Raw genomic sequence first — 26,283 nt, 5'->3', positions numbered from 1 at the left:
CTGCCTTCTCTCAAAATCCTCAGGGGACTCATGTTCAAGTCCTTTCAGACAACGCCACTACAGTGGCATATCTAAACAAGCAAGGGGGCACAAGAAGCAAAACCCTACAGCTTTTGGCAACGGAAATTCTGCAATGGGCGGAAAGGCAGTTACTTTCCTTGTCAGCAATCCACCTAAAAGGTACACTAAACAGTGTGGCGGATTATTTAAGCAGGCAGAAGATCCGAGAAGCAGAATGGAGCTTGAACCCAGAAGTCTTCAGGTTGATAACCAAGACTTGGGGAAAGCCAGAGGTGGATCTGTTTGCAACGAAAGAAAATGCAAAACTTCCACTTTACTTCTCACTCCACAGAAACGACAACTCTCTGGGAGTAGATTCCCTGGCACATCCCTGGAGGTTCAGGTTGGGGTATGCCTTCCCCCCCTTCCAGCTCATTCCGTTGGTATTGAGAAAAATCCAAATGGAAAGAGCCTCAGTGATCCTGATCACACCTTATTGGCCCAAAAGGGTTTGGTTTTCGACTGTCCTTCAACTATCAGTCAAACCTGCTTTTCAGCTCCCTCTTCGTCAAGACCTACTGCTTCAAGGTCCAGTCTATCATCCAGAAGTGGAAAAGCTAAAGCTCACCGCCTGGTATCTGAGGAGCAACTGCTGAAAAGGAAAGGATTTTCAGACGCATTAATTGCTACTCTACTTTCCAGTAGGAAAAAAGTCACAAGGAATATATATGCAAAAGTTTGGAAGACATATAATACCTGGTGTGAATCGAAAGATCAAAAATTGAACAGTATTACTTCAATTTTGGAGTTCCTACAGGAGGGCGCAGGAAAAGGTTTGGCAGTAAGTACCCTCAAGGTACAAGTTACAGCCCTGGGGGTATTCTTGGAAAGGCCCATTTCTTCAGAATCTTTAATCATCAGATTCTTCAGGGCCCTTACCCGCTCCAGACCAGTGCCTGTCAGAAGCTTCCCCAAATGGGACTTGTCGGTGGTCCTTCAGGCCTTCACAAAGGAACCTTTTGAACCACTAGAAACGGTTACACTAAAAAACCTTACCCTCAAGACGGTCTTCTTGGTGGCAATAACATCAGCAAGAAGAATCAGTGAATTACATGCTTTATCAGCTATCGAACCTTTCTTGTCCATATATCCAGACAGGATAATTCTCAAGACGGATCCAGGGTTTCTCCCAAAAGTAGCTTCAACGAGAAACCGCTCACAAGAAATTGTGTTACCTACCTTCTGCCCTAATCCATCAGGAGATAAGGAAGAAAGCTTTCACTACCTAGATGTAAGAAGGGTTCTTATACACTACTTGGAGGTTACTAAAGAGTTTAGATCATCAAACTCTCTTTTTGTTCTTTTCTCTGGCAACAAAAAAGGTCGCCAGGCATCAAAAGGATCAATAGCCAGATGGCTCAGATCCGCTATTTCAGAGGCTTACTCCCAAATGAAATTGTCTCCCCCACAGGGGATCAGAGCTCACTCTACTAGAGCGTTAGCCACTACATGGGCAGAGAAAGCTGGTGCCACTCCAGATCAGATCTGCAAAGCGGCTACGTGGTCAAGCTACTTTACATTTGCAAGACACTATAGGTTGGACCTTTTGGCAGCTGAAGATCAGGCTTTTGGCAGAAAGGTCCTGCAAGCTGTGGTCCCTCCCTAAATTGAGTAAGTCTCGATAATCCTCTCTAAGGTGCTGTCCTGAAAGACGTTTTAGGGAAATTTCAAGTTAGACTTACCGGTAACTTGTTTTCCAATAGTCTTTCAGGACAGCAGGAGGATCCCGCCCTATTGTATAAAATGTATTGCTGTGATTAACCATATCTGTTTATGTGTTCCAGCATGGGCCGGAGGTACTCTTCTACAAACTGATGAATGGTGGGAGAAGCCTCCTTTTAAAATCTGGTGGATGGGGTGTTTCCTGATGAGGAGAGGGAGGAGCCATCTCTCTAAGGTGCTGTCCTGAAAGACTATTGGAAAACAAGTTACCGGTAAGTCTAACTTGAATTTTTATTGGGATTTTATGTGATAGGCCAACACAAAGTGGCCCATAATTAAGTGGAAGTAAAATGATAAATGGTTTTCAAAATTTTTTACAAATATGTGAAAAGTGTGGCGTGCATTTGTATTCTGCCCCCCTGAGTCAATACTTTGTAGAACCACCACCTTTCTCTTCAATTACAGCTGCAAGTCTTTTTGGGGATGTTTCTACCAGCTTTTCACACCTAGAGTGAAATGTTTGCACATTCTTCTTTGCAAAATATCTCAAGCTCTGTCAGATTGGATGGAGAGCGTCTGTGAACAGCAATTTTCAGGTCTTGCCACAGATTCTCAATTGGATTTAGGTCTGGACTTTGACTGGGCCATTCTACCACATGAATATGCTTTGATGTAAACCATTCCATTGTAGCTCTGGCTGTATGTTTCGGGTCGTTGTGCTGCTGGAAGGTGAACCTCTGCCCCAGTCTCAGGTCTTTTGCAGACTAACAGGTTTTCTTCTAAGATTGCCCTGTATTTGGCTCCATCCATCCTTCCATTAACTGACCAGCTTCCCTGTCCCTGCTGAAGAAAACCATCCCCAAAACATGATGCTGCCACCACCATTTTTCACGGTGGGGATGGTGTGTTCAGGGTGACGTGCAGTGTTAGTTTTCTGCCACACATAGCGTTTTTGCTTTTAGGTCAAAAAGTTCATTTTTGGTCTCATCTGACCAGAGCACCTTCTTCCACATGTTTGCTGTGTCCCCCACATGGCTTCTTGCAAACTTCAAACAGGACTTCTTATGACTTTTTATGGCTTTTTTCTTGCCACTCTCCCAAAAAGGCCAGATTTGTTGAGTGCACGACTAATAGTGGTTCTATGGATAGATTCTCCCACCTGAGCTGTGGATCTCTGCAGCTCCTCCAGAGTTACCATGGGCCTCTTTACTGCTTCTCTGATGAATGCTCTCCTTGCCTGGCCTGTCCGTTTAGGAGGACGGCCATGCCTTGGTGGGTTTGCAGTTGTGCCATACTCTTTCCATTTTTGGATGTTGGATTGAGCAGTGCTCCATGAGATGTTCAAAGCTTGGGATATCAGAGTAAGGGGGGGTGAATACAAATGCACGCCACACTTATTTATTTGTAAAGAAAATGAAAACCATTTATCATTTCCTTCCACTTCACAATTATGTGCCACTTTGTGTTGGTCTATCATAAAATCCCAATAAAATAAATTGAAATTTTTGGTTGTAACCTGACAAAATGTGGAAAATTTCAAAGGGTATGAATACTTTTTCAAGGCACTGTATGTAAACCTTACATTTTTTTTTAATTGTTCCTTACTAATGTCTTCACAGCACTTGCACTGCTTTAAAATCTCACTGCCGCTCTTCTAATTTGAGGGGGGGGGGTGACAGGGAGTGAGGGGGAATGGGGTGACAGGGAGTGAGGGGGAATGGGGTGACAGGGAGTGAGGGGGAATGGGGTGACGGGGAGTGAAGGTGGCTAAAGGGGAATGAGGGGGGGGGGGGTGACAGGGAGAATTTCATTTTAACAGATTTCTTCTAGTTCTTCTGGCACCTGAGAGGCCAGCCAGGCCTTCCGTCTCTGCAGTACATCCATCCAACGCTGAACTGCCTGGAGCTGCCTAGAGGAGCGGATTGATGATGTCATGTTGGCGGAGGCGGAGCCCTGTGAGGAGGGGAGCCGCCTATCGCACGGAGCTCGGACACTGACTGTCTGGACACACACAGAAGGTTTGGAGCTGGGGGGGGCGCAGACTGAACTGAGGAGCGGTAATTCACTGCTACTCTGCCAATGTTTTTGCGCCCCCCCTCGGCCTGCACCCCTGGCGGGCGCCGTTCTGGCCTACCCCTCGGTACGCCACTGTGCACGTAAGTTCATCTTTGGAACATCTTATATGTTCCTCCTGTATTTAGGATTAAACGCATAACCTGCTCCTGCCGCCTTTCCCTCCCCTCCCTGTGACAGCAGGCTGGGAATCCTCTCCCCACGCCCGCTGTCACATTTTTTTTAAAAACCGCGATGCTATGTGGGTCTCCACAGTTCTGTGAAGGAAAGGACTACAAATTCTGTTGGCTGCTGCGGCCAGCAAGTTGTAGTTCTCAGTGGACGCTGGTGAGCGATATAGTAGTCCATTGATTCTTTGTGCCATTCAGTAACTACCTGTGACTACGAGGTACGTGCAGACAGTGTGCTGAGAGTCTGCGGGACCCTGGTTATTGCACCTGCCATATGCTGATTGCCTTACAGGCTACAGAGTAAAAAAAATTATATATATTTCGTTTATTGTAGATAGTTACATATAAAAACATGCTATTATGCCAAACAACGTATCATAAAATAGATACAATGAATCCATTGGTTTCAAAACAACATTTTATAGTAGTAGTTCAGACAGATGCTAGTCTTATGTGGCCCGACACGTTTTATGGAATAAATCCGTTTCCTCAGGAGCCTGGCAGTCTTTTTAACCTATCAAAATGATTTTGTGACGATCCGCTCACATTTGTTTCCTTAATTTCAGTGACACTTATTCACTATGCCCTGTGAGTGGTACCGCTGTCTCATACATTTCACAGAGCGTGCTTCCTGAAATGCAGAGGTGCTGATAGGAGGAATATCGTGAAGTCAGTACAGGAATCACTGATTGCATTTTTATGGAATATGTAGTCCTTAAAAATTGAAAATAAAATGGGGGGGGGGGAAGGGGAAGCTGCAAAGCATGCAGGGAATCCAGGAAGCTGTGGAAAGAGCACATATATATTGTGTGTGTGTGTGTGTGTATGTATGTGTGTGTATATATATATATATATATATATTGTGTGTGTGTATATAATATATATATATATATATATATAGTGAACTTGGCCTTTAAAGTTTTTTAGGTTCACCTTTTCATAAAAAAAATTCAAAGGTTAACGAATGCCCTACACGGTCTTCCCACCCCCTCCAGTGTCTGCTATAATTACCTCCGTGGATGTTTAGCTTTTACTGCCTATGCAGTGGCTGCAAAGGTCTGGGGATTCAAAAGCCACATTCTTCTTTTTCTAGGGACAGTGGAATGGATCAGAACGATTCCGAGTCACGTGGCAGCAGGTGACCAATCAGAATCGCTCTGATCCATCCTGGAAGAAAACTGCAGCTTTCAAATACCCAGAACCCTGCATTGGCTGTGTTGGCAGAGAAAGCTAATCGTCTACGGTGGTAAGTGTGTTGAGGAAAGGTGTAGAGGGTAGTTTTTTTTTTTTTTTTTTTTTTTTTTTTCTGAAAAGGTGAATTTACACTTTAAGACAATATGGTAGGCATGCAGGAAAGTGTAGTTGTATGGGCTCTGTTGGGGTGCTTGCGTCTGTGTCTGTATGCAGTTGCACATGTGGAAAGGGGCAGAATTACCATGCTTGGTTAATTTTTGGGCAATAAAAAGCATATTTTTATAGCTGTTTAAATAAAATGGTTTAACAATGTTCGTTTTTTGGGTCTTGCACCACAAAACTGGCCATTTTATTAGAAGTGTTTGGGTCTACCTAAAGGTTTTTTAATCCTTCTATTTTTTTACTTGGTGATCCTGCCAGTAACATACTTCTTGTCCCACAGTGACCGCTCTTACTGTACTTTATCTGTGAAGGAGCAGCGTTGTCACCCTAGGCTGCTCTCTTGATTAGTCTACATCTTTCGAAATTACATTTCAAAGTAGGTCTGTAGTCCATAGGACAGACCTTGGAACTTTGGGATTTTAGTTCAGTGCATTGGAAGATATTAACACCCTGGCAGGATTAACATGTATTTTTCAGCAGTCGCAAAAAAAAACTTCACCTGATCTTGTCTGGTGTGTATGTATACATGTGTGCGTAAGTAATTGAAAATTTAAATGTATGAGTGGTACAATTCAGATCATATTGGGCTGGTCTTTCGTAACAACATTTTAAATGCAAATCTTTATTTTTAGGCTATCTGCTGACAATATGGATGAGACGCCTGTAAATGGAGACCTTATTCTGAAGCCCGCCTTGACTCCTAGCCTGTTCCCCAACATGCCTTCGACCCTTTACTTTGGCACTCAGGATGAAAAGGGTAAGATTTGTGCATGTTACTTTCACAATAGGATGCCCTCCAGAGAACCATGTTACATTCATAATTCAAGACAAACTAATACAAATCTTTGCCCAGATGGTGTTTTTATAACCAAATGACACAATTTGAAACCTGTATATCAGCAAAAATGTGTTCGTATTTACTGATGATCAGAATGTCTCAGTATTGATACTCCTTGGGGGAGCTTTACCAAAACTGGAGCCCTCAGAATCTGGTACATCTGTGCCTGGTAACCAGTCAGTTTCTAACGTCAGCTTGTTCAGTTAAGCTTTGGCAAAGAAACTTGGAAGCTGATTGGATTTCTTTGCAGAGTTCTGAACCAGATTTTTGCACGCTTCAGTTTTAGGAAATCACCCCCATTTATGTCCATTTTTTTTTTTTTTTTTTTTTTTTGTCATGAGTGCTTTCATGCTCATATTGAATCTAGAACAGCCATTCTCAACTGGGCATTGGTGGAAACCTAGAGTTCCTTTTAAAAGGTTGCCTGAAATTCCTTGAGTAGTAAGCAGTGGCAAATTGACCTTTTGCCTAATGTTCCCTGCATATGATAGAAGTAACCAAAGACCCTAATGATCCTTTTAGCTTTCTGTAAAGGTTACTTTCTTTACAAGTATAAAGGGACCTATCGGCCACCAATGTAAGGGAGCACTACTGTCACCACCATTAACCTCCCTGGCGGTTTTCCCGAGTGTGGCTCGGGGTGGAATTTCAGTGCCATTAGCGGTAACCCCGAGCCACACTCTGGGTACCACCAGGGAGAAGTCGCTGGATCCTGGAAGAGGTTACTTGCCTTATCCCCGGGATCCTGCGATGTATTCCGGCAGTGTACGGCGGCCGGATCTTCCGCCTGATGCTCTGTGCCCTGGCTTCCGTTCCCTGCAAGCGTCGCGTCGCAGGGGGTGGAACCGGTGGCAAATTCAAAAAGTAAAACACACTGATATATTGTAATCATATTGGACTACATTACTAAACAAAATAAATTGACATTAGTTTGCCCCCCAATGCCCTTGCCTCCAGTTTTACTGTATATATGTGTATATATGTGTGTATGTATATGTGTGTGTGTGTGTGTGTGTGTGTGTGTGTATATATATATATATTGTGATTTTGTGTCTACTAGAGTCTTGTTTGGTCAGGTTTAGGTCAGTAATTTCTAAGAATTGTAGGCCTACAATACATAACACCAAATTTCCATGCAAAAAATGTTACCACTTTTGGTACAAAATTCCTGACCTAATCATACCGCCAGGGAGGTTAAGGGGTCTTCCCACTGGCCAACAATGTAAGGGGGCACCACTCCCACTGGCAACCAACATAAGGAAAGAGCCTTTTCTGTTGATGTCCATTGGAATACTACTGTTTTTAACATTTTGCCCTTTTCGGCTGTGACCCACAACAAAAATTACAGGTGCTGCTCAAGGCTCCACCAGGTCTTCTTGCATGACAAACCACTAGGAATGCTGTCACGGACAGAGCTTGTCCCAGCTCAAACCATCCAGTAGTGAAAGAAAGTCTTTAAAGTCGCACATCACAGCAAAACCCTGTGAGGAGGTGTATGACCGTCTCAGCCTGGGCTCCAACCAGGGCACGTGTCCAACGCATTTCACTCCGCCCCCGGAGTTTTGGCAGAGGTTGTCATAACCCCCTAACAGGGGGTTATGACATACATTTTGCTGTGATGTATGCCTTTTAGAACTTTCTTCTTGTCGGCTGTCGTTTTACTTCACATTAATTTTATGATTATTACTGAAAATAAATTACTGAAAATTAACCACTTGCCGACCACAATATGTATGTATGTGTTGCCGTCTGCTAGTGGTTTACCGGGGTTATGGCTCAAAAAATTAGCCGTAACACAGGTACTGTTTCTTTCAGCAGACGGTCGGCTTTCTCATGAAACTGGTCCGAGGGGGCGGGGGGGGGTGGACGCTTTTTACCTTTTTGCTTTTAAAGGTAAAGAAGAGATTTGGGTCCTTTTTTTTTACCCCAGATCTCTTCATAAAGAGGACATGTCATCCTTTTTCTATTACAGGGGATGTTTACATTCCTTGTAATAGGAATCAAAGTGATCAAAAAAAAAAGAAATTCAAACGGACTGTGTAAATGTAAAATAAATAAAAAAAGTAAACTCCCCAATCCCTTTGTGCTTGCACGCAGAAGCGACCGCATACGCAAGTCGCACACGCATATGTAAACGGTATTCGAACCACATATATGAGGTATTACCACAAATGTTCGAGAACAATAATTCTAAGACGAAAGCACCTCTAACTCTAAACCGGTAACCTGAAAAGGTGTTCAAAGAGTCAACTATGGAGATTAAGTACCGTAGTTTTTTGCCATTTCACAAGCGTGTGCGCAATTTTAACATGACATGTTGGGTATCTACTCTGCTTAACATCATCTTTCATATTTGTCATGAAACAAAATTTATCAATGCAACACTTTTTTGTTTTTTGCCCCCATTTTTCATGAGATGAACTCTAAGATCGAAGACTTTTTCTATGTACACAAAAGGCATATTTCTCTCAAAAAATTATTCACAAATCTGTCTAAATCTGTGTTAGGGCTCTTTCACACGCCCGCTCCGCTTGTCCGCAAATCATCCTATTTTTTTGCGGACATAATGTAAGTCTATGACATTGCGGATGTCAGCTGAATACCATCCGCTGACATCCGATTTCCTTCCTTTCAGTTCTGTTCCGTTTTTTGGAACGGAACAGAACCCTATTTTTCCTCCGTTCAAAAAACTGAAAGGAAGGAAAATCGGATGTCAGCGGTGTCATCCGCTGACATCTGCAATGCCCATAGACTTACATTATGTCCGCATATCATTCGTAAACGGATGGGATGATATGCGGGCATACGGAGCGGATGACACAAATGTCATCCGCTCCATGAAAAAAAAAATAAAAAAAGTCCCGCAGCGGACAAGAACAGAGGAGCGGCCGTCTGAAAGAGCCCTTAGTGAGCACTTCTCCTTTGCAGAGATAATCCATCCACCTCACAGGTATGGCATATCAGGATGCTGATTAGACAGCATGATTATTGCACAGGTGTGCCTTAGGCTGGCCACAATAAAAGGCCACTCTAAAATGTGCAGTTTTACTGTATTGGGGGGGATCCGGAGGGGTCCGAAAACCAGTCAGTATCTGGTGTGACCACCATTTTGCCTCACGCAGTGCAACACTTCTCCTTCACATAGAGTTGATCAGTTTGTGTGTGGCCTGTGGAATGTTGGTCCACTCCTCTTCAATGTCTGTGCGAAGTTGCTGGATATTGGCAGGACCTGGAAACACTGTCGTATACGCTGATCCAGAGCATCCCAAACATGCTCAATGGGTGACATGTCCGGTGAGTATGCTGACCATGCAAGAACTGGGATGTTTTTAGCTTCCAGGAATTGTGTATAGATCCTTGAAATGTGGGACCATGCATTACCATGCTGCAACATGAGGTGATGGTCATGGATGAATGGCACAGCAATGGGACTCAGGAACTCGTCACGGTATCTCTGTGCATTCAAAATGCCATCAATAAAATGCACCTGTGTTCATTGTCCATAACATACGCCTGCCCATACCATGGGCCACTCCATCCACAACGCTGACTGACATCAGCAAACCGCTCACCCACATGACGCCAAACACGAGGTCTGCCATCTACCCTGTACAGTGAAATCCGGGATTCATCCGTGACGATAACACCTCTCCAAAGTGGCAGATGCCATCGAATGTGAGCATTAGCCCACTCAAGTCGGTCACGAGGACGAAATGCAGTCAGGTGGAGACCACGATGAGGACGACGAGCATGCAAATGAGCTTCCCTGAGACGGTTTCTGACAGTTTGTGCAGAAATTCTTTGGTTATGCAAACCAATTGTTGCAGCAGCTGTCCGGGTGGCCGGTCTCAGACAATCTTGGAGGTGAAGATGCTGGATGTGGAGGTCTGATGGTCTGAGGTCTGATGGGCTGGTGTGGTTACACGTGGTCTGCGGTTGTGAGGCCGGTTGGATGTACTGCCAAATTCTCTAACTCCTTTTGGAGACAGCTTTTGGATGAGAAATGGACATTCAATTCACGGGCAACAGCTCTGGACATTTCTGCAGTTAGCATGCCAATTGCACGCTACCTCAAAACTTGTGACATCTGTGGCATTGTGCTGTGTGATAAAACTGCACATTTTGGCCTTTTGTTGTCGCCAGCCTAAGGCACACCTGTGCAATAATCATGCTGTCTAATCAGCATCTTGATATGCCACACCTGTGAGGTGCATGGATTATCTCCGCAAAGGAGAAGTGCTCACTAAGGGCCCTTTCCCACATAAGGCCCGTTCAGTTCATCAGTTCAGTCACATCAAAATGTATCAGTTTTTTTTTTTACATCCACTACCAATGCAAAAACGGACAGTTTGTCCGTTTTTACATCCGTTTTTCGTCCGATCCATTTTTTTGATGGATGAAAAATAGGGCATTCATCCGGTCCAAAAAACAGACATTGACGGAAGCGGATTAAAAATGGATGGTAACGGATGATCATCCATTGTCATCCGTTTTTACATAGAGAAGAATTGATGTCCATTTTTCATCCATCAACGGATGGATGACAAACAGACTGTGTGAAAGGGGCCTAACACAGATTTAGACAGATTTGTGAACAAGATTTGAGAGAAATCGGCCTTTTGTGTACATAGAAAAAATCTTAGATCTTGGAGTTCAGCTCATGAAAAATGGGGGGGGGGGGGGGGGGGAAGAAAGTGTTGCATTTATAATTTTGTTCAGTGTACAAATTGGGGTAACTATTTTTAAAAAAATGATATATTTTTTCCCTAAAAATTGCTTTTGCAAAACCGCTTTTTTTTAGGGATTGTAATGTCTTGTAATACAATATCTGTGTCACAGTTTTCATTGGTACCCAAGTCGTTTTTATTACCCTATTGTATCTCTTGGCAATTGGGCTTGAGTTACACCTATTTAATTGTGTAAGGGTCCTTTCACACTGTCCGCATCCGCCGGCGGACTCCGTTCTGCTCAGCGGGGATCGATCCGCCTATCCCCGCTGAGCAGGCGGATGGCAGCTCTGTCCCCACTCTGTGTGCGGAGATGGAGCTGTCAGATCCCCGCTGTCCTCTATGGGGGAATGGGATGAGAACGGACCGCCTGTCCATTCTCATCCGATCCCCTGGACGGATGGAAAATGGGGTTTCCATCCGTCCGGATTTCACAGATGGGATCGGATAGCAGCAGGTGTCAGCGGAGATGTATCCGCTTCCCCATAGGGATGCATGGAGGATCTGATCAGGTCTGCCTTAAAAAACCGACAGGCGGATCGGATCGTTCATGTGAAAGGACGCTAAGGTTAAAGTCGGGTCTGCATTAGAAAACTATCACTAGAGATATATAAGCATGTTTTCATATAGACTTTATTATGACCGTGACAATTTATACAGTATATTTTTGCTGTACTATTTTCGCAGCTGGGCAAGTATGAACTGTTATTAAACAAGTGCCTTTTTATCTCCTGTAAAAGGCAGAAAAACACAGCACGTGAAGCTGTTGCCCAAAACAAGCTCCTGCTCCTTTGGGCAAGTTCTGTGCAATGCGATTTGCCACGCAATTCTGTCGAGCAACAACTGCAGCAAAATCGCACCTCGTTTTGAGGTGCCCTTAAGAGTGAATAGCACCTTGTTGTGCTATGTGTGATTTGGAATTGCGACGATTCTGCCCACCATTCAAAATCGTAATGTGTGAACGGGGCCTAAGGCTAGCTGATGAGCAGAAAAAGTCAGGCAGATGATGAGATTTCAACTATGTGCTGTGTGTTCGGGCTGTATGTATACAGTGCAGGGATGGGAGACTGCTAGGCACACAGTGTGGGGGGTTGAGGGCAGGGTGGATTTGGGGGAGCGCAACTGAAATGTGAGCGGGTTCAGCCCACCTCAGCACCCCCTAGATCTGGCCATGTGGAACTTACTTGGTTGGTGCTAGCTAGCAGGAGTCCTTTCATGTGCCGCTGGAGATTCAAGAAAAACGGCATCCCTGGTATCCCTTTAGACCATTCTGGTCCCTGCTTGTCTATGCCGGCCACTGCCGCGGGTTCTATACCAAACACAGCATCCCTCTAGTTGTGAGTCTTCATAGCCACATATTGTACAACCTTGCTTTAAACGAAAAAAACATAGTGCTCTGAGAATTCTCTGTCTTGTAGTAAATGCTTATTTTAGTAGATAACTTTGCACACCCAAAGGGACAAGGTCAGATTAGTCGCCCAAGGCTGATAAAATCATAGCGTGACTGCATACGCAGCTCAGTGTACGTGCAAAAGAATATAAGCAGGAAACTTCAATCCCGAAGAGACATAGTTGGGTTGATCTACTAAAACTGGAGAGTGCAAAATCGGGTAGCCAATCAGCTTCTAATTTTAGCTTGTTTAGGTTTAAGCTTTGACAAGAAAACCTGGAAGCTGATTGGTTACTACGCAGCGCTGCCCCCTAGAGTTTGCACTCTTCAGTTTTGGTAAATAAATCCCAGTATGTACATAAATGTATAATTCTTGAGTAAAGTTCCACTTTAATATATTACAAGTTACTTGTCATTAGATGCAGTTAGCCATATTTTTTAATTTTTTTTTTTATTTTTTCCCATCTGGTGATCCTGCTAGTAATAAACGTCCTGTGTGTCAGTGCTCACTCACTGTACTGCACTGTATTGATAACAGAAACTGGACTACTACTCTCCCCTTCTCCATAACATAAAGGGAGTTCTGTAGTCATCAGAACAATGTAACTGCCAAGAGTGCAGCACAGGCAGAAATCACAGGAAGTTTGTCAGCTCGCTACATTTCTGGCAGGATCAGCAATTGTTTTTGCACTTCTCAAATGGATATAACAAAACCCTCTTTATTGGTTCAACATGCCAAAATTAATCAAATAACTGAAATGAATTGTTGGCGTTTTACATATCTTTGAAGAAGTCATTATTACAAACTGCTCATTGCTTTGTCTCTCCAGTGGAACTGCTGCCTTGGGCACAGAGAAAACTGTTGAAGTGGAAAATGAGCACTGTGACACCAAATATAGTGAAACAAGCTATTGCGCGGTCCCACTTCCGTGTTACCAAAAGTGAGTACCAAACTTGTATCTTTTATTAAATTCTATCCACACCTGTAGGTAGTTCTGTACTTTCCTGCAGTTTAGAAGTCTTATACCTTACCAGTGATTATTGACTTACTAATAACTGCCTTTATTTGTTATCATATTTCTGTAGAGAACCATGACTGGTTGGGTTGTTGGGGCCATCATATGAAGTCTACGGCCTTTAAGGGCATCCAAAAATACCAGAAGGTAATGTTCTTACAATGCTGTTAAAACCAAAAAGAGAAAACTGTGAATGTTGTGCTTTTCCACTGCATGGTACCGCATGGTACGGGTTAGAACGGTTTGGTACAGCGACGCTTTTCCACTACATGGTATGGCTCGCTTAAACGGTACCACCTCGGTTGGGGTTCCAAGCAGGCTGTACCGATACCATATCCCACAATCCTTTGCATGCAGCATTGATTGTTTGTCACTACTAGCTACTGATTGGTCAGAGAATTGTTGTAATCCCACCCACTTACTACTAAGTACTACAACAGTGGAAAAGCAAACCGAGCAGAGTAGAGCCTATACAGTGCTGAAAGGTGCCGACTCGTACCACGCAGTGGAAAAGCAAACTGAGCCGAGCTGGGCCAAGCAGTGCCGAGTGGAGCCTGAGCCGGTACTTGTAGTGGAAAAGTACCTTTTTTAGTGCTCATTTGCTTCCCGCTTTCAGATCTGCATTTGGTGAGGAGGTGTTATATCGCCTCCCTATCGCCTGCTTTGCGGTGCAATTTGTGTCCAAACAAAATGAATGGGCGCAAATCGCACTGCAAAAAATAGCATACAATTTGAACAGGAATGTGGTGCGATTCCTGTCCGAATAACATATTGTTTCCCCACTGCTCCTGTGTGAACTCAGGCTTGTCATAGTGATTTCAGCCCGGGATCATGCAGGAGCAGTGCCGAAAACCACGATTTGGACATTTTTGTTTTTAATGGCAGTGCTGTCTAAGGCTTGGTTCACACTGGTGCGACAAGTTGAATAAAAAGTTGCGCCCCGTTAAGTGCAATCAAACCGTTCTAATAGGAGTGACTGGAGTCGCTCTGACTTAGAAAAAGGTTCCTGCACTACTTTTGGTGCGACTTTGGCATGACTTTCACTGACTTTTATTAAAGAAGTCGTGCTGGGATATCCACTTTAATGTAGTGACCGTGTGAACCGGGACTGAGGCCCTGAAGATCACATTTCGTTTTGGCCTTCTCCCTTGTGCAGAGATTTTTCCAAATTATCTGAATCTTTTGATGCTTATATGTACTATACATGATGATGTATTTAAAGTCTTTGCAATTTTATGTTGAGGAACATTATTCTGAAATTGTTTGATAATTTTTAGATGCAGCTTTTCACAGATTGGTAAACCTCTGCCCATCTATACTGCTGAGACACTCTGACTCTCTAAGATACTCTTGATACCCATTTGTGTTACTGTTGCAAATTAACCTAATAAGTTGCAAAATGTACCACTTTGCCAGGTTTTTGTTGCCCTGTCCCAACCTTTTTGGGACTAGTTACTGCTATAAATTTCAAAATTACCTGTTTTTTTTTTTTTTTTTTTTAAATGGTACATTTTCTCAGTTTAAACATTTGATATGTTTTCTATTGTGAATAAAATGAGTTTGAGATTTGAAAATCATAAATTTTACACAGCATCCCAATTTTTTTGTTTTTAAGAATTGGGGTTGTAATTTTAGTTATGTTATCAAACCAATATATATTGTTGTATAGAGCAGCCTTGGGTGTTATATTGTTGTTTATTCTTAGATCTACAATTTGCTGTTCATCCCAATGTCTCTTGTAATATTAGCAGGAGTTCTGTTAAGATTTCAGGGATTCCTCCCATTTTTCAAAAGGTTGAGAGAGCCTAATTTTGAGACTAGACGGTAATCTTTTAAAACCTTTTTTTTTATTTTATTTATTTATTTTTTCTCTCCAGCTGAATCATTTCCCAGGGTCCTTTCAGATTGGCCGGAAGGATCGCCTTTGGAGGAATTTGTCAAAGATGCAGGCTCGCTTTGGGCGCAAAGAGTTCAATTTCTTCCCGCAGTCATTTGTTCTTCCTCAGGATATCAAGCTGTTGAAGAAAGCTTGGGAGGAGGGGGGAACACGGCAGAAATGGATCGTTAAACCGGTATGGTGCCAGATATTATGAAAGCACAAAGGGTGGAATTAACTTGATGTCAATTTGACAAAATTGACAAATTTTTACTCAACTCCTCTGCTGATGTGATGTATTTATTCTAGCATCTCCTCTTCTATTCATTAAAGTCATTGTAAAGGTTCTAACTAATTTTTTAAAAATAACAAACCTGGTATACTTACCAGGGGTTTTGCACAGACTAGTCCTGATCCTTCTCTTCTCAGATCACCCGCTGAGTGCCCACCATAGCAAGCCGCCTGCTTTGGGGGCACTCGTGCGTACTCACTCCCGAACCCCACTCTGTGTGTTCATAAGACACAGGGCACGGCTTGGCCCCACCCCCCTACCTTCTCACTGTCTGTGTCACAGCTAATGAGGCATGGCCCAGAGAAAGGCTCTGCTCTTGTGCACATAGCTGGTTTAAGATCTGGCTCAGGTAAGTTTAAGGGGGGGGGGGGACTGGTCGAGGAAGCTGCATGCAGAAGGATTTTTTCCTTAATGCAGAGAATACATTGAGGTAAACTTTCTGCCTTTTAGAATCACTTTAAGTTTTTTTTCTGAGTCAAGCAAGATATAACAAAGTGGAGTTCCACCCATTTTAGTCACTTTAGATGTATGTAATCCCCTTTAAAACGACTTTTACTAATGGAGAGTGTTTTTTTTTTTTTGCTAGTAAATACCTTTTAATTTCTGCTTTATTTATCCTCTTCTCACTTCCGGGTCCGGTCGGCGATTACGTCATTCGGCGATTCGCAGCGTGTGCTGGGATGTATATCAGGGCATGACATCTCGCATTATTACACAGGAGATGAGCTGTACTGCGTGTTCTGCCCCGCCTCCTCTCAGTGAGCTGTATGTATGTAGTGTATTGAGGCCGTGCTCCGCCCCGCCTCCTCTCAGTGAGCGAGGACTGAAAGCATTATATCCTCACTAAGCTCACTGAGAGGAGGCGGGGCGGAGCACAGCCTCAATACACTACATACATACAGCTCACTGAGAGGAGGCGGGGCGGAGGCGGGGCACAGCGCTCATCTCCTGTGTAATAATGCGAGATTTCATGCCCTGATATACATCCCAGCACACACTGCGAATCGCCGAATGACTTAATCGCCGACCGGACCCGGAAGTGAGAAGAGGATAAATAAAGCAGAAAATAAGGTATTTACTAGCAACAAAAAAAAAAAAATTTCCATTGGTAAAAGTCGTTTTAAAGGGGAATACATACATCTATGTAATCCAATTTATTAAAAAATGGGTGGAACTCCACTTTAAAAACACTTCAGGTATTAGTCCATAGAAATCTAGAAGGTTCAAAAATAACATTTCTAAAACCTTATAGCAGTATTACCCACTTAAAAACCAGGACTTTTTCTGACATTTGTTGCTTACAAGGAGAAAAAAAAATCAGTATTTTTGCTAAAAAGTTACTTGGAACCCCCAAACATTATTTTTTTTTTCTAGCATAGACATTAGAGAATAAAATGGTGGTCGTTTGCAATTTTTTATGTCACACTATTTGCGCAGACGCAATATGTTTGGGGAAAAAAAATTTATCTTTTTACTGTCCCTTTTTATTTTTTTGATCACCTTTATTGCTTTCACAAGAAATTTTTAACATACCTTGTGACAGTAATGGGCAGTGATAGGTACTCTTTATGGAGAGATCGGGGTCTATAATACCCCAAACCCCTTTTCTGCACTTGAAAGTATTTTTTAAAATGCCAAGATTTGAACACTTTTAAAATGGCGCCTTTTAAGACTCCAGTAAACAAGAAGTGACGTCGCTTCCAGGTTACTACATCCGGGATCCAATCAAAGCGGATTTTGGCTTTGTTCTGATCTCCGGCCAGCCAGTGGAAGTGCCGCTGGTTGCTTGGGTCTCCTGGAGATCCTGGGCAGAACGGCGGAATGTGTGTGTGGGGGGAGGATATCCCCTCCCAATGCTTGAAATAACAGCTGAGCAGCTGCTTGGCCAAATCACTTGTTATTACAAGAAAGCCGACCAATGACTCTAAAGAAAATAGTACAGGATTGATGCCTGCAGCTGCATATCGCCCCAGTAAAACTACTTGAAGCAGAATGACGTACAGGTACGTGATTTTGCAGAAAGTTGTTAAACCCAAAACCAAAAATGTCCTATATTGTAGCTTGCCAATCATTCGATGTAGTGGCTGCATTGATTTTCTTTTCTTTAGCTTTTTCTCTCTGTTTTCACCTGGTGATCTGGCCAGTAACACTCTTCCTGTATTAGTGAGGCACTACTTTGGAGGATTGGACTCTGCACACAGCAGCACTATTTATTTGGGGGGATGGGAGTATTAACTGATTTAAATACAATAACAAATTTTTCTTTTGGGATAAAGGTTTTATATGAATAAATAAAAGCTAATCATTGTAAGCATGCTTGCCAGCGGTAAATGAATGGTCTCATCCATGTAAACTGATATATTCTGCTGAACAGCTTGTGCTTCTAAAAAAAAAAAAACAGCAGAGTTGCTGGCTGATTCACTAGAGAAAAAATAAATCCTAAAAAAGGAAACCAATGCAGCCATCACATCTAAGGATTGGACAGCTGCAATATAATGCTTGCTTTTAGGTTTATTCCTGCTGTAAATCAATCTGGCTAGGAGAGAAGACTCACTCATACATACAGCTCTATGTATTCCTCAATAACCACAAAGAATATAAATCCACTTTGTGAACCCAGATATTACCTTGTAAATGTAGGGTGATGACATAATTTCAAAGCTGCCTTCAGAAAACTACAGGAGGAGGCTGAGAGAAGTCTTTATTACAGGAAGCGGTTGCACAGAGGTAAAGTTTCACCCTGGATTAGAGCCGGTTCACACTGACAAGTAGCGCTCCATTCTGTGCAATGGAACCGTTCTAATCGGAGCGACGACTCAAGTCGCTCTGACTTAGAAAAAGGTTCCTGTACTACTTGGGGGCGACTTCGGAGCAGCTTGCATTGACTTCTTTTAGAGAAGTCGTTTGCAAGCCGCGATGAAGTCGTGCTGCACGGGCGGCTTCAAAGTCGGGGCGACTTTGAGTCGCCCCAGCGTGAACCGGCTCTTACTGCACAGATCTGGAGGAAATACACAACAATTCACAGTTCAAATAACAATATGATTCAATAATATTTGCACATCTGGCATTCATCTTTAACACTTTTGTCATGTTAAGGTATACGGTTTATACATTTTTTGAAGTTCATGAATATAACTTTTTACAGCAAAACACAGACCTACAGCCCCACCTGCAGTAGATAAAGTGCATGATCAAAGTATGTTTCACTACTTGTATGACTACAGGCCAAGTATTGATCAGCACCTCTGTAACATTGTACTAAAATCCATCTTTATTAAAAAAAAAAAAGAGCATTTCACACTCATATAAATGCATCAACTTGGATATGAAATTGGGTGATCAGCTCCACAAGCACAATCTGGTCTTGCCATTACCCACCGTTTTGTATCCCAGCTGATCTATTTGTATGGCTTTGAAGGCTCCATTCACACTTGTCATGCGACTTTGGACTTCAAAGTCGCATGACAAGTCGCTCCCTGTTATTTTCAGTGGCACCCGTTCAAATGTTTGGGATTTAGAAAAGGTGCCTGCACTACTTTGGTGAGTCTTTGATCCAAAGAATGTAAAGTCGGATCAAATCGCACCAAAAGTCTCACTGAGAATCGTGCAACTTTGGAGACTCGCTAATGTAAATGGAGCCAAAATGTTCCTTTTTGGAACTTTCTTTTTATTTATTTTTTTATTAACCACTTGCTTACTGGGCACTTTTACCCCTTCCTGTCCAGGCCAATTTTCAGCTTTCAGCGCTCTGTTTGAATGACAATTGCACGGTCATGCAATGTTGTACCCAAACATAATTTTTATTTTTTCACCACAAATGGAGCTTTCTTTTGGTAGTATTTAATCATCACTGAGTTTTTTTGCTAAAGAAACAAAAAAAAAAACACATTTTGAAGAAAAAAAAAAAAAAATTTTCCCTAGTTTGATATAAAATTTTGCAAACAGGTAATTTCTCTCCTTCACTGATGTGCACTGATGGGCTCTGATAGGTGGCACTGATTGGCGACACTGGTTGGCGGACGCTGATTGGCGGCACTGGTGAACACTGGATGGCGGGGGCTGATTGGCGGCACTGGTTGGGGGCGCTGGTTGGCGGACGCTGATTGGCGGCACTGGTGAACACTGGATGGCGGGGGCTGATTGGCGGCACTGGTTGGCACAGAGTGAGACCGATGTCCCTGTAACAGAAGCACCAGCTTTATTCTTTTCTCCTCACGCTGATCTTGAGAAAAGAGAAAGCTGATAACTGGCTTCTGTTTACTTTTATGATCTGCTTTCATTGGTGGGCTGCTGTGATTGGCCCTTTACCCTGTTCTGTGTTCAGCGGAGTTCGAAGGACTTGACGATCACAGAGCACACTCTCCCCCCCCCCCCCCCCCCCCCTTCCCTGACACTGGAAGCCTAAAGCCCCGTACACACGTACCGAATGTCGGCCGAACGATCAGCCGTCTTTTGTCCGGTGCTGTCGTGTCGGCTGAAAAGTGTAAAAGACTGCACACGAATTTTGTCAGCCAACAACCGCCGACTGCAGAAGTGATGTCATGTGATGGTTAACTTTCCGTGTGTTTTTTCTTCTCTGAGCATGCCTAGTCTTGCTAATCTGCTGTTTGTCGGCCGAATTCTGTACTGACTGGCGAACAATCGGCCGTTCTGGTGACGGCCAACAAAAATCTTATAGCCTGCACACCCGATTCTGTTCGGCCGAAAAGTCGCTGTCGGTTGTCGGAAGCATCATACTAACAAACTGACAATCGGCCGATCGTTCGGCGGCCGAATATTTACGGCCGACAATCGGTACATGTGTACGGGGCTTAAGTTGTAGCCATCTTTCGGCTATAGCGCGGGCAGAAAGTGGTTAAATATGGGTTTTATTTTAAAGCTACAAGTGCTGATTGATACATGTCTGTGAATATAACGTTGATTTTTTTTTTTTTTTTTTTTTCCCCAGACAAAGGCAGGGGCATCTTTCGGTGTCTCTGCAAACAGGTGTACTGTAAGCCTAAGGGCTCTTTCACACGGCTGCTCCGCTTGTCCGCAAATCATCCTATTTTTTTGAGGATGATATACGGACATAATGTAAGTCTATGGCATTGCGGATGACAGCAGAATACCATCCGCTGACATCCGATTTTCTTCCTTTCAGTTCTGTTCCGTTTTTTGGAACGGAACCGAACCCTATTTTTGTTCCGTTCAAAAAACGGAAAGGAAGGAAAATCGGATGTCAGCGGTGTCATCCACGGACATCCGCAATCCCCATAGACTTACATTATGTCCGCATATCATCCGCAAATGGATGGGATGATATGCGGGCATACGGAGCGGATGACACAAATGTCATCCGCTCCGTGAAAAAAAAAAAAGTCCCGCAGCGGACAAGAACAGCGGAGTGGCCGTCTGAAAGAGCCCTTACAGTTGGGGGGAATCAAATCCCTTTGATCCTAATGACTTCAGCAGCTCTTAGGCTGACAATAAGCACTGGATTGTTCATATATTCTGTAGATCTGTATTTTAAATTTGATGTATCTTTTCTTCTCAGCCAGCGTCGGCCAGAGGAATGGGGATCCAGGTTATACACAGGTGGAGCCAGCTTCCTAAGAAAAGGCCACTGCTGGTACAAAGGTAGGAAATACATTGCTGACTTGTATCCCGACTACCAGACACTCCCTTAGTACTATTTGCACTGCCTTTATTGAATAAGCTTTCAAAGCCCAACTTCAGGCAGAAAAAAAAGATCCCTTGCAGTGGGGAATATTTACCCACCTTCATGACAAGGCCATTTTTTTTTTTTTTTTTTTAAGATACGGCACTGCGTTACTTTAACTGACAATTGCACAGCCGTGCGATGCTGTACCCAAATAAAATGTATGTCCCTTTTTTTTCACAAGTAGGGCTCTCTTTTGGAGGTATTTGATCACCTCTGGGTTTTATTTTTTAACATTTTTGCACTTTAAACAATAAAAAAAAAAAAAAAAAAAAAAAAATTATATATATATATATATATATATATATATATATATATATATATATATATATATATATATATATATATATATATATATATATATATATATATATATAATTTGTTTTCTTTCTGCTATAAAACACATTCAGTAACAAATCTAATTTCTTCATAAATTTAGGACAATATGTATTTGTATATGTACATATTTTTGTAAAAAATATTTTCCAATAAGCTTATATTGATTGGTTTGAGCAAAAGCTATAGCGTCTACAAACTATGGGATACATTTTATAGAATTGTTTTACTAGTAATGGCGGCGTTTAGCGACTTATAGCAGGACCGTGATATTGCGGCATACAAATTAGACTCCTGACACTTTTTTGGGGGACCAGTGACATTATAGTTCTTAGTACTAAAAATATGCACTGTCACTGTACTAATGACTTTGGCTGGGAAGGTGTTAACATCTAGGCCTGATCAAAGGGTAACCTGTGTGCCTAGCTGGTGTTTCAGTGTAGTGGAAGATATGGATTGGTGTCCCTGCTTTACAGGAACACAGGATTCATGCCTTCTGTACTGACAGAATGGCTATATGCCTTGTTTACATAGAACGATCAGCCGATGCCAGCGGAAATGGGGTTCGCAGAACTCGCTGATCAGCTCCCACTATGTCCCGGCAGAACGCACTCGCGCCCGATACCCAGAAGTGCAGGATCAGGTACATATACGTGATCCTTTGCAGCGCAGCGGCCCTGTAGCAGTAAATGTGCTATAGGGCGGTCGGCAAGTGGTAAGGGTCATGTGTGCTGCCCACAATCACCAGTAAGATTCTTCTGTACTTGTCTAGCAGATCCTGGAAGAGATTTGGAGCAACAGCAGCTCATTAGACTGGTCTGCAGTCTGTTCGAATATAGTCAATTTAAATGATTTACATCCTTGGTACCCAACCTGCAGCACAATGATCACATGTGGCCCTTGGTGGTGTTTGAAGTGCATTGCTCGGGCTCCAGCAGTTGGTAGTTGGAGCATTGATTTGCAAAGTAGCCTTTAATAATAATCGTTTCTTGCAGTTTCATACAACATGTGCCTAGTCTCTGACTGTCTCCTACTCTGACCACTTATATTAGTAAATCTTCAGTTTGACAGTCTTGTGTAACATCACATGTAATAGCTATATATGCTTCTCTGTATCCAGTGCCACATTTAGGGTCACCTATACCTTGTAAGTTGACAATCACCGATTTGCATATTCGTTCTTCATTGTATTTTGTCAGGTACCTGCACAAACCCTACCTCATTAGTGGCAGCAAGTTTGACTTGAGGATTTATGTTTACGTGACGTCCTATGACCCCCTGAGAGTGTACCTGTTTACCGACGGCTTGGTGCGGTTTGCCAGCTGCAAGTAGGTCTCTTTTTTTTTTTTTTTTTTTTTTTTTTTTTTTTCTTTTACATTCTGTGCTGATCAAGTGGCCGCTATTGAGGAAGTTTCATACCTTTTTTCTATTTTTCTCTTTCCCAGCCAAGTATTTCTGTAAAGGCATATTTATTTTTATAGTGAATGCTACATTTGCATTGTATGACTTCAGGGGGCTGGGCTTTCTTTTTAATGTTCATAAATGGGATGAGAACCAGTCGGGGACTTGGGGCCATTCTTCTATAAGATTGTTCTTTATTCTGACACTTACAGGTTATTACATGACCTAACCAAGACATATCTCCACAGTTCTCTGTATTATTTGTCTTTTTTATACTATCTGTCTTCCCAGGTATTCATCTTCCTTAAAAAGTTTGAGCAACAAGTTCATGCACTTAACTAACTACAGCGTCAATAAGAAAAATGTAGACTACAAGGCCAACACAGATGAGACAGCCTGCCAAGGACATAAATGGTACGTTGAGTTGATCCAGAGCCCGGGGTCATATTTATGTCGTGCATTTTCTGTGTGAACAAATTAAAGTGGATATCAGGGGCCTTTCAGTCCAACCTAAGAGCAAACATTGATTTCCTTAGAGTTCTCTCCTGTCTAAGCTTCAAAGGCTGGCCATACACTAGTTGAATTTCAGTTGAAAATTATCTGTTAGGATTGTTAGTATGATTGTCTTATTATTAGTGAAGTCAAAATGACGTTTTTTGACTGCAGTGACAAGAAAATTCTAAGGGACTGCATCTAAATTTTAGTTTATGAAACTTCTTCTAGCGGTGATTTGCAAATCTACTAATATATGGCCAGCTTAAGTATACATGCCTGTGGGGAGTTGCGCTTTGCTCTGGGTGAAATTACAATGTCTTAAAGTGGCTGTAAACCTCAGACATGAAATATGAACAAAGCATATCTCTTTATAGTGTGTACTTGTCTCAATCCAGAGCACTAAATGTAATTTCTGTCTGCTGCCTCTTTCCTCTATATCGGCATGAATCACGACTGATAGTTTTCCTGACACCAAGAGAAAAATGTTGACGGGGATGAGACCTATTGCAGATTGTGTTAAATTCCCCCATTCAGTGTGATTTTAAAGGCTCTAAAAGTGATTGTTTATCTTAACATGCATACACTTTATCTTACGTCCTTAAAATGTGATATATAAGTAACATTAAAAGTTCAAATAAAGTAGATACAAAATACAGTATGTTTGTACAGTATGTTTGTTGTTATACATGCAGAGATCACTTATAAGGTATCCAACACATTTTAGAGTCAAATGGCTCCTTCTTTAGTGATAGCGCTGCAGATAGTATTATATAGGGCTGAACGATATTCTGTTTTTACATCGACATCGCGATGGGAGCGATAGTCACATCGCCGGAACATGCGATGGTGTAGGGAAGTATCACAGGTTAAGACAGTGTGGAAGGCAGAGAAGTTGGGACTCGCAGTGAGTAGAAGAACACAGCCTGACATCGGTCCCCTGACATGTTCAGTCTGCCCTGGAGCTAGTTCTCCTGACTGAGCGGTGAGCGCCGTGAACAGCGGCACAGCGAATCAATCACGCGTGCCTGCACATGTGATTGGTTCGCTGTGCCGCTGCTCCGGCGGCGTGCGCTCGCTCCCTAGAGCCTCACAGGCTAGCGACGTAGCCCTACGTCGCTTTGCCTGTGAGGTGCTGACCATCGCAGTAAATAGTCGTGCGGCGGTCGGCAAGCGGTTAAGGGGATACATAACAAAGGAGTGAATGAGTAGCTTGGTGGTTTCTTTAGTTTAAAGGATAAGTTCACCTTGACAAAAAAAATAATACATGCACATTTCTTTGCAAGTTAAGAGCCTGTAAAGCATTGCACCCACAATAAGCAGATCAGCAGGGCATGCAGTTACTGAATTACAGGAAACTCAAAGTAATACCTAGAGTGCTCAACAGTGCCCTGGTAATTCAATGGGAACATCAAGCCAACATCTGCAATGCTGTCTGTACTTGTAGTTCATTGATTCACAGATCCCTGTGAATCAATTACGTGGCAGCGTGGGCGGAACCCCGAACGGCCGCGATCTTTGAATTGTGACAGCGAGTGCGGGGAGAAGATCCCCAGTCACTGTCACACGGAGAGGAGAGATTGGGGGCAGAGGGGTCTGATGCTGGACATGTTACACCCTCTATATGGGTGTAACATGTTTAGAAAAGTGAACGTATCCTCTAAAAAGGGGCACATTTTAGAGATGCAGCTGAAACACATCGGGCGAAACTGGTGTTATTGCCATTTTGCCGTTAATGACGCAGATTGCCGCAATTTTACGGTGCTTCTAGTGTGTTTTTCATAGGTCACGTGACTCAAAAACCGCATCACAAACGTAACACGGGTGTGTTATTGATGCGTTCTTGCTGCAATTTTAATGCATTTGAACAGGGAGGTGCATTTTTGGTGCTGTTTTTTTATTTGACCAAAAATCCAGCAACGGACCATTGTGGAGATATACATAGAATTTAAAGGGATACATTTTTCTTGAGCTTTTCGTGCGCTAAAGGGGCCAATAATAGCCGACCATAAAATCCTATTAATTTAAATGCATTTTATTAATTAAAAAGTTGAATCGAATACTATTTTATTTATATATTTAAAAAAAGTTTATTATATTTTAAAAAAAAAAAAAAAATATATATATATATATATATATATATATATATATATATATATATATATATATATATATATATATATATATATATATATATATATATATATATATATATACACCTAGTGCACCCTGCAGTTTCAGCTTCGGCACGGAGATTTCCGTTTTGGTGCACCTCCTAGCAAATTTTAGAGATGTTACGGTGGTGAAGTTTTTGACAGCAATTGGATTTGGGGCCGAAAGTACAGATCAGAGTCCAGGATTACAAATAGTACCCTGGTGTGAGACGTGGGACTGATATTTGTAGAAAAACTAAAATCATGTAGCGCAAGAAATTTTCATATATTAAAAAAAAAAAAACATATACATTTTATAAAATATGTAAGAGAAAGTCATAAGAAAACAAAGGAAAAACATGGTTTGTTTCAACTTTTTTCCCCTTTTTTACCACATAGCAGCCCTTGAAGTAATCTTAATGTCACATGGACCCCCCTGCAAATAATTATATCTACATCTCACAGTGCTTTACCATGAACGGTAAGCTGTGTGCATATAAGGATATATAAAAGACAAAGAAATCCTGTATTTGACACCTAGGGCTGTTCTATACAACAAAAATTGTTTCAGTAACCAATTAAATTATGAATTATAATTACCCAAAAAAGGAACCAACAATGAAATTTGTAGTGGTGGTCAGCACATTAAAGCCAGCTTACATTGCTGGTCAGTGGGAATGTGTCTTTTTTTTTTTTTTTTACAGTGGTGGTGAGTGAAAAAAAGGATCATTACATTGTTG

The 26,283-nt window shown here is 42.3% G+C and overlaps 1 protein-coding gene across 1 annotated transcript in view; it reads left to right on the top strand.

The window, feature by feature from the left end:
- TTLL4 (tubulin tyrosine ligase like 4) overlaps positions 1–26,283 on the top strand; it is a 98,226-nt gene that overhangs the window by 29,410 nt on the left and 42,533 nt on the right. Inside the window, exons 5-11 of the mRNA XM_082260120.1 lie at positions 5,954–6,078; positions 13,107–13,217; positions 13,363–13,439; positions 15,170–15,364; positions 20,997–21,079; positions 22,697–22,825; positions 23,190–23,312. Coding sequence (XP_082116246.1) covers positions 5,954–6,078; positions 13,107–13,217; positions 13,363–13,439; positions 15,170–15,364; positions 20,997–21,079; positions 22,697–22,825; positions 23,190–23,312 — 843 coding nt within the window. The remainder of the gene's footprint in view (positions 1–5,953; positions 6,079–13,106; positions 13,218–13,362; positions 13,440–15,169; positions 15,365–20,996; positions 21,080–22,696; positions 22,826–23,189; positions 23,313–26,283) is intronic.

This window comes from Pelophylax lessonae, assembly GCF_965119305.1.
Source record: "Pelophylax lessonae genome assembly, chromosome: 6".
Taxonomy (NCBI): Eukaryota; Metazoa; Chordata; class Amphibia; order Anura; family Ranidae; genus Pelophylax; species Pelophylax lessonae.
Note: the sequence above shows the minus strand (reverse complement) of the source record. Positions and strands in the feature narration are given on the sequence as shown.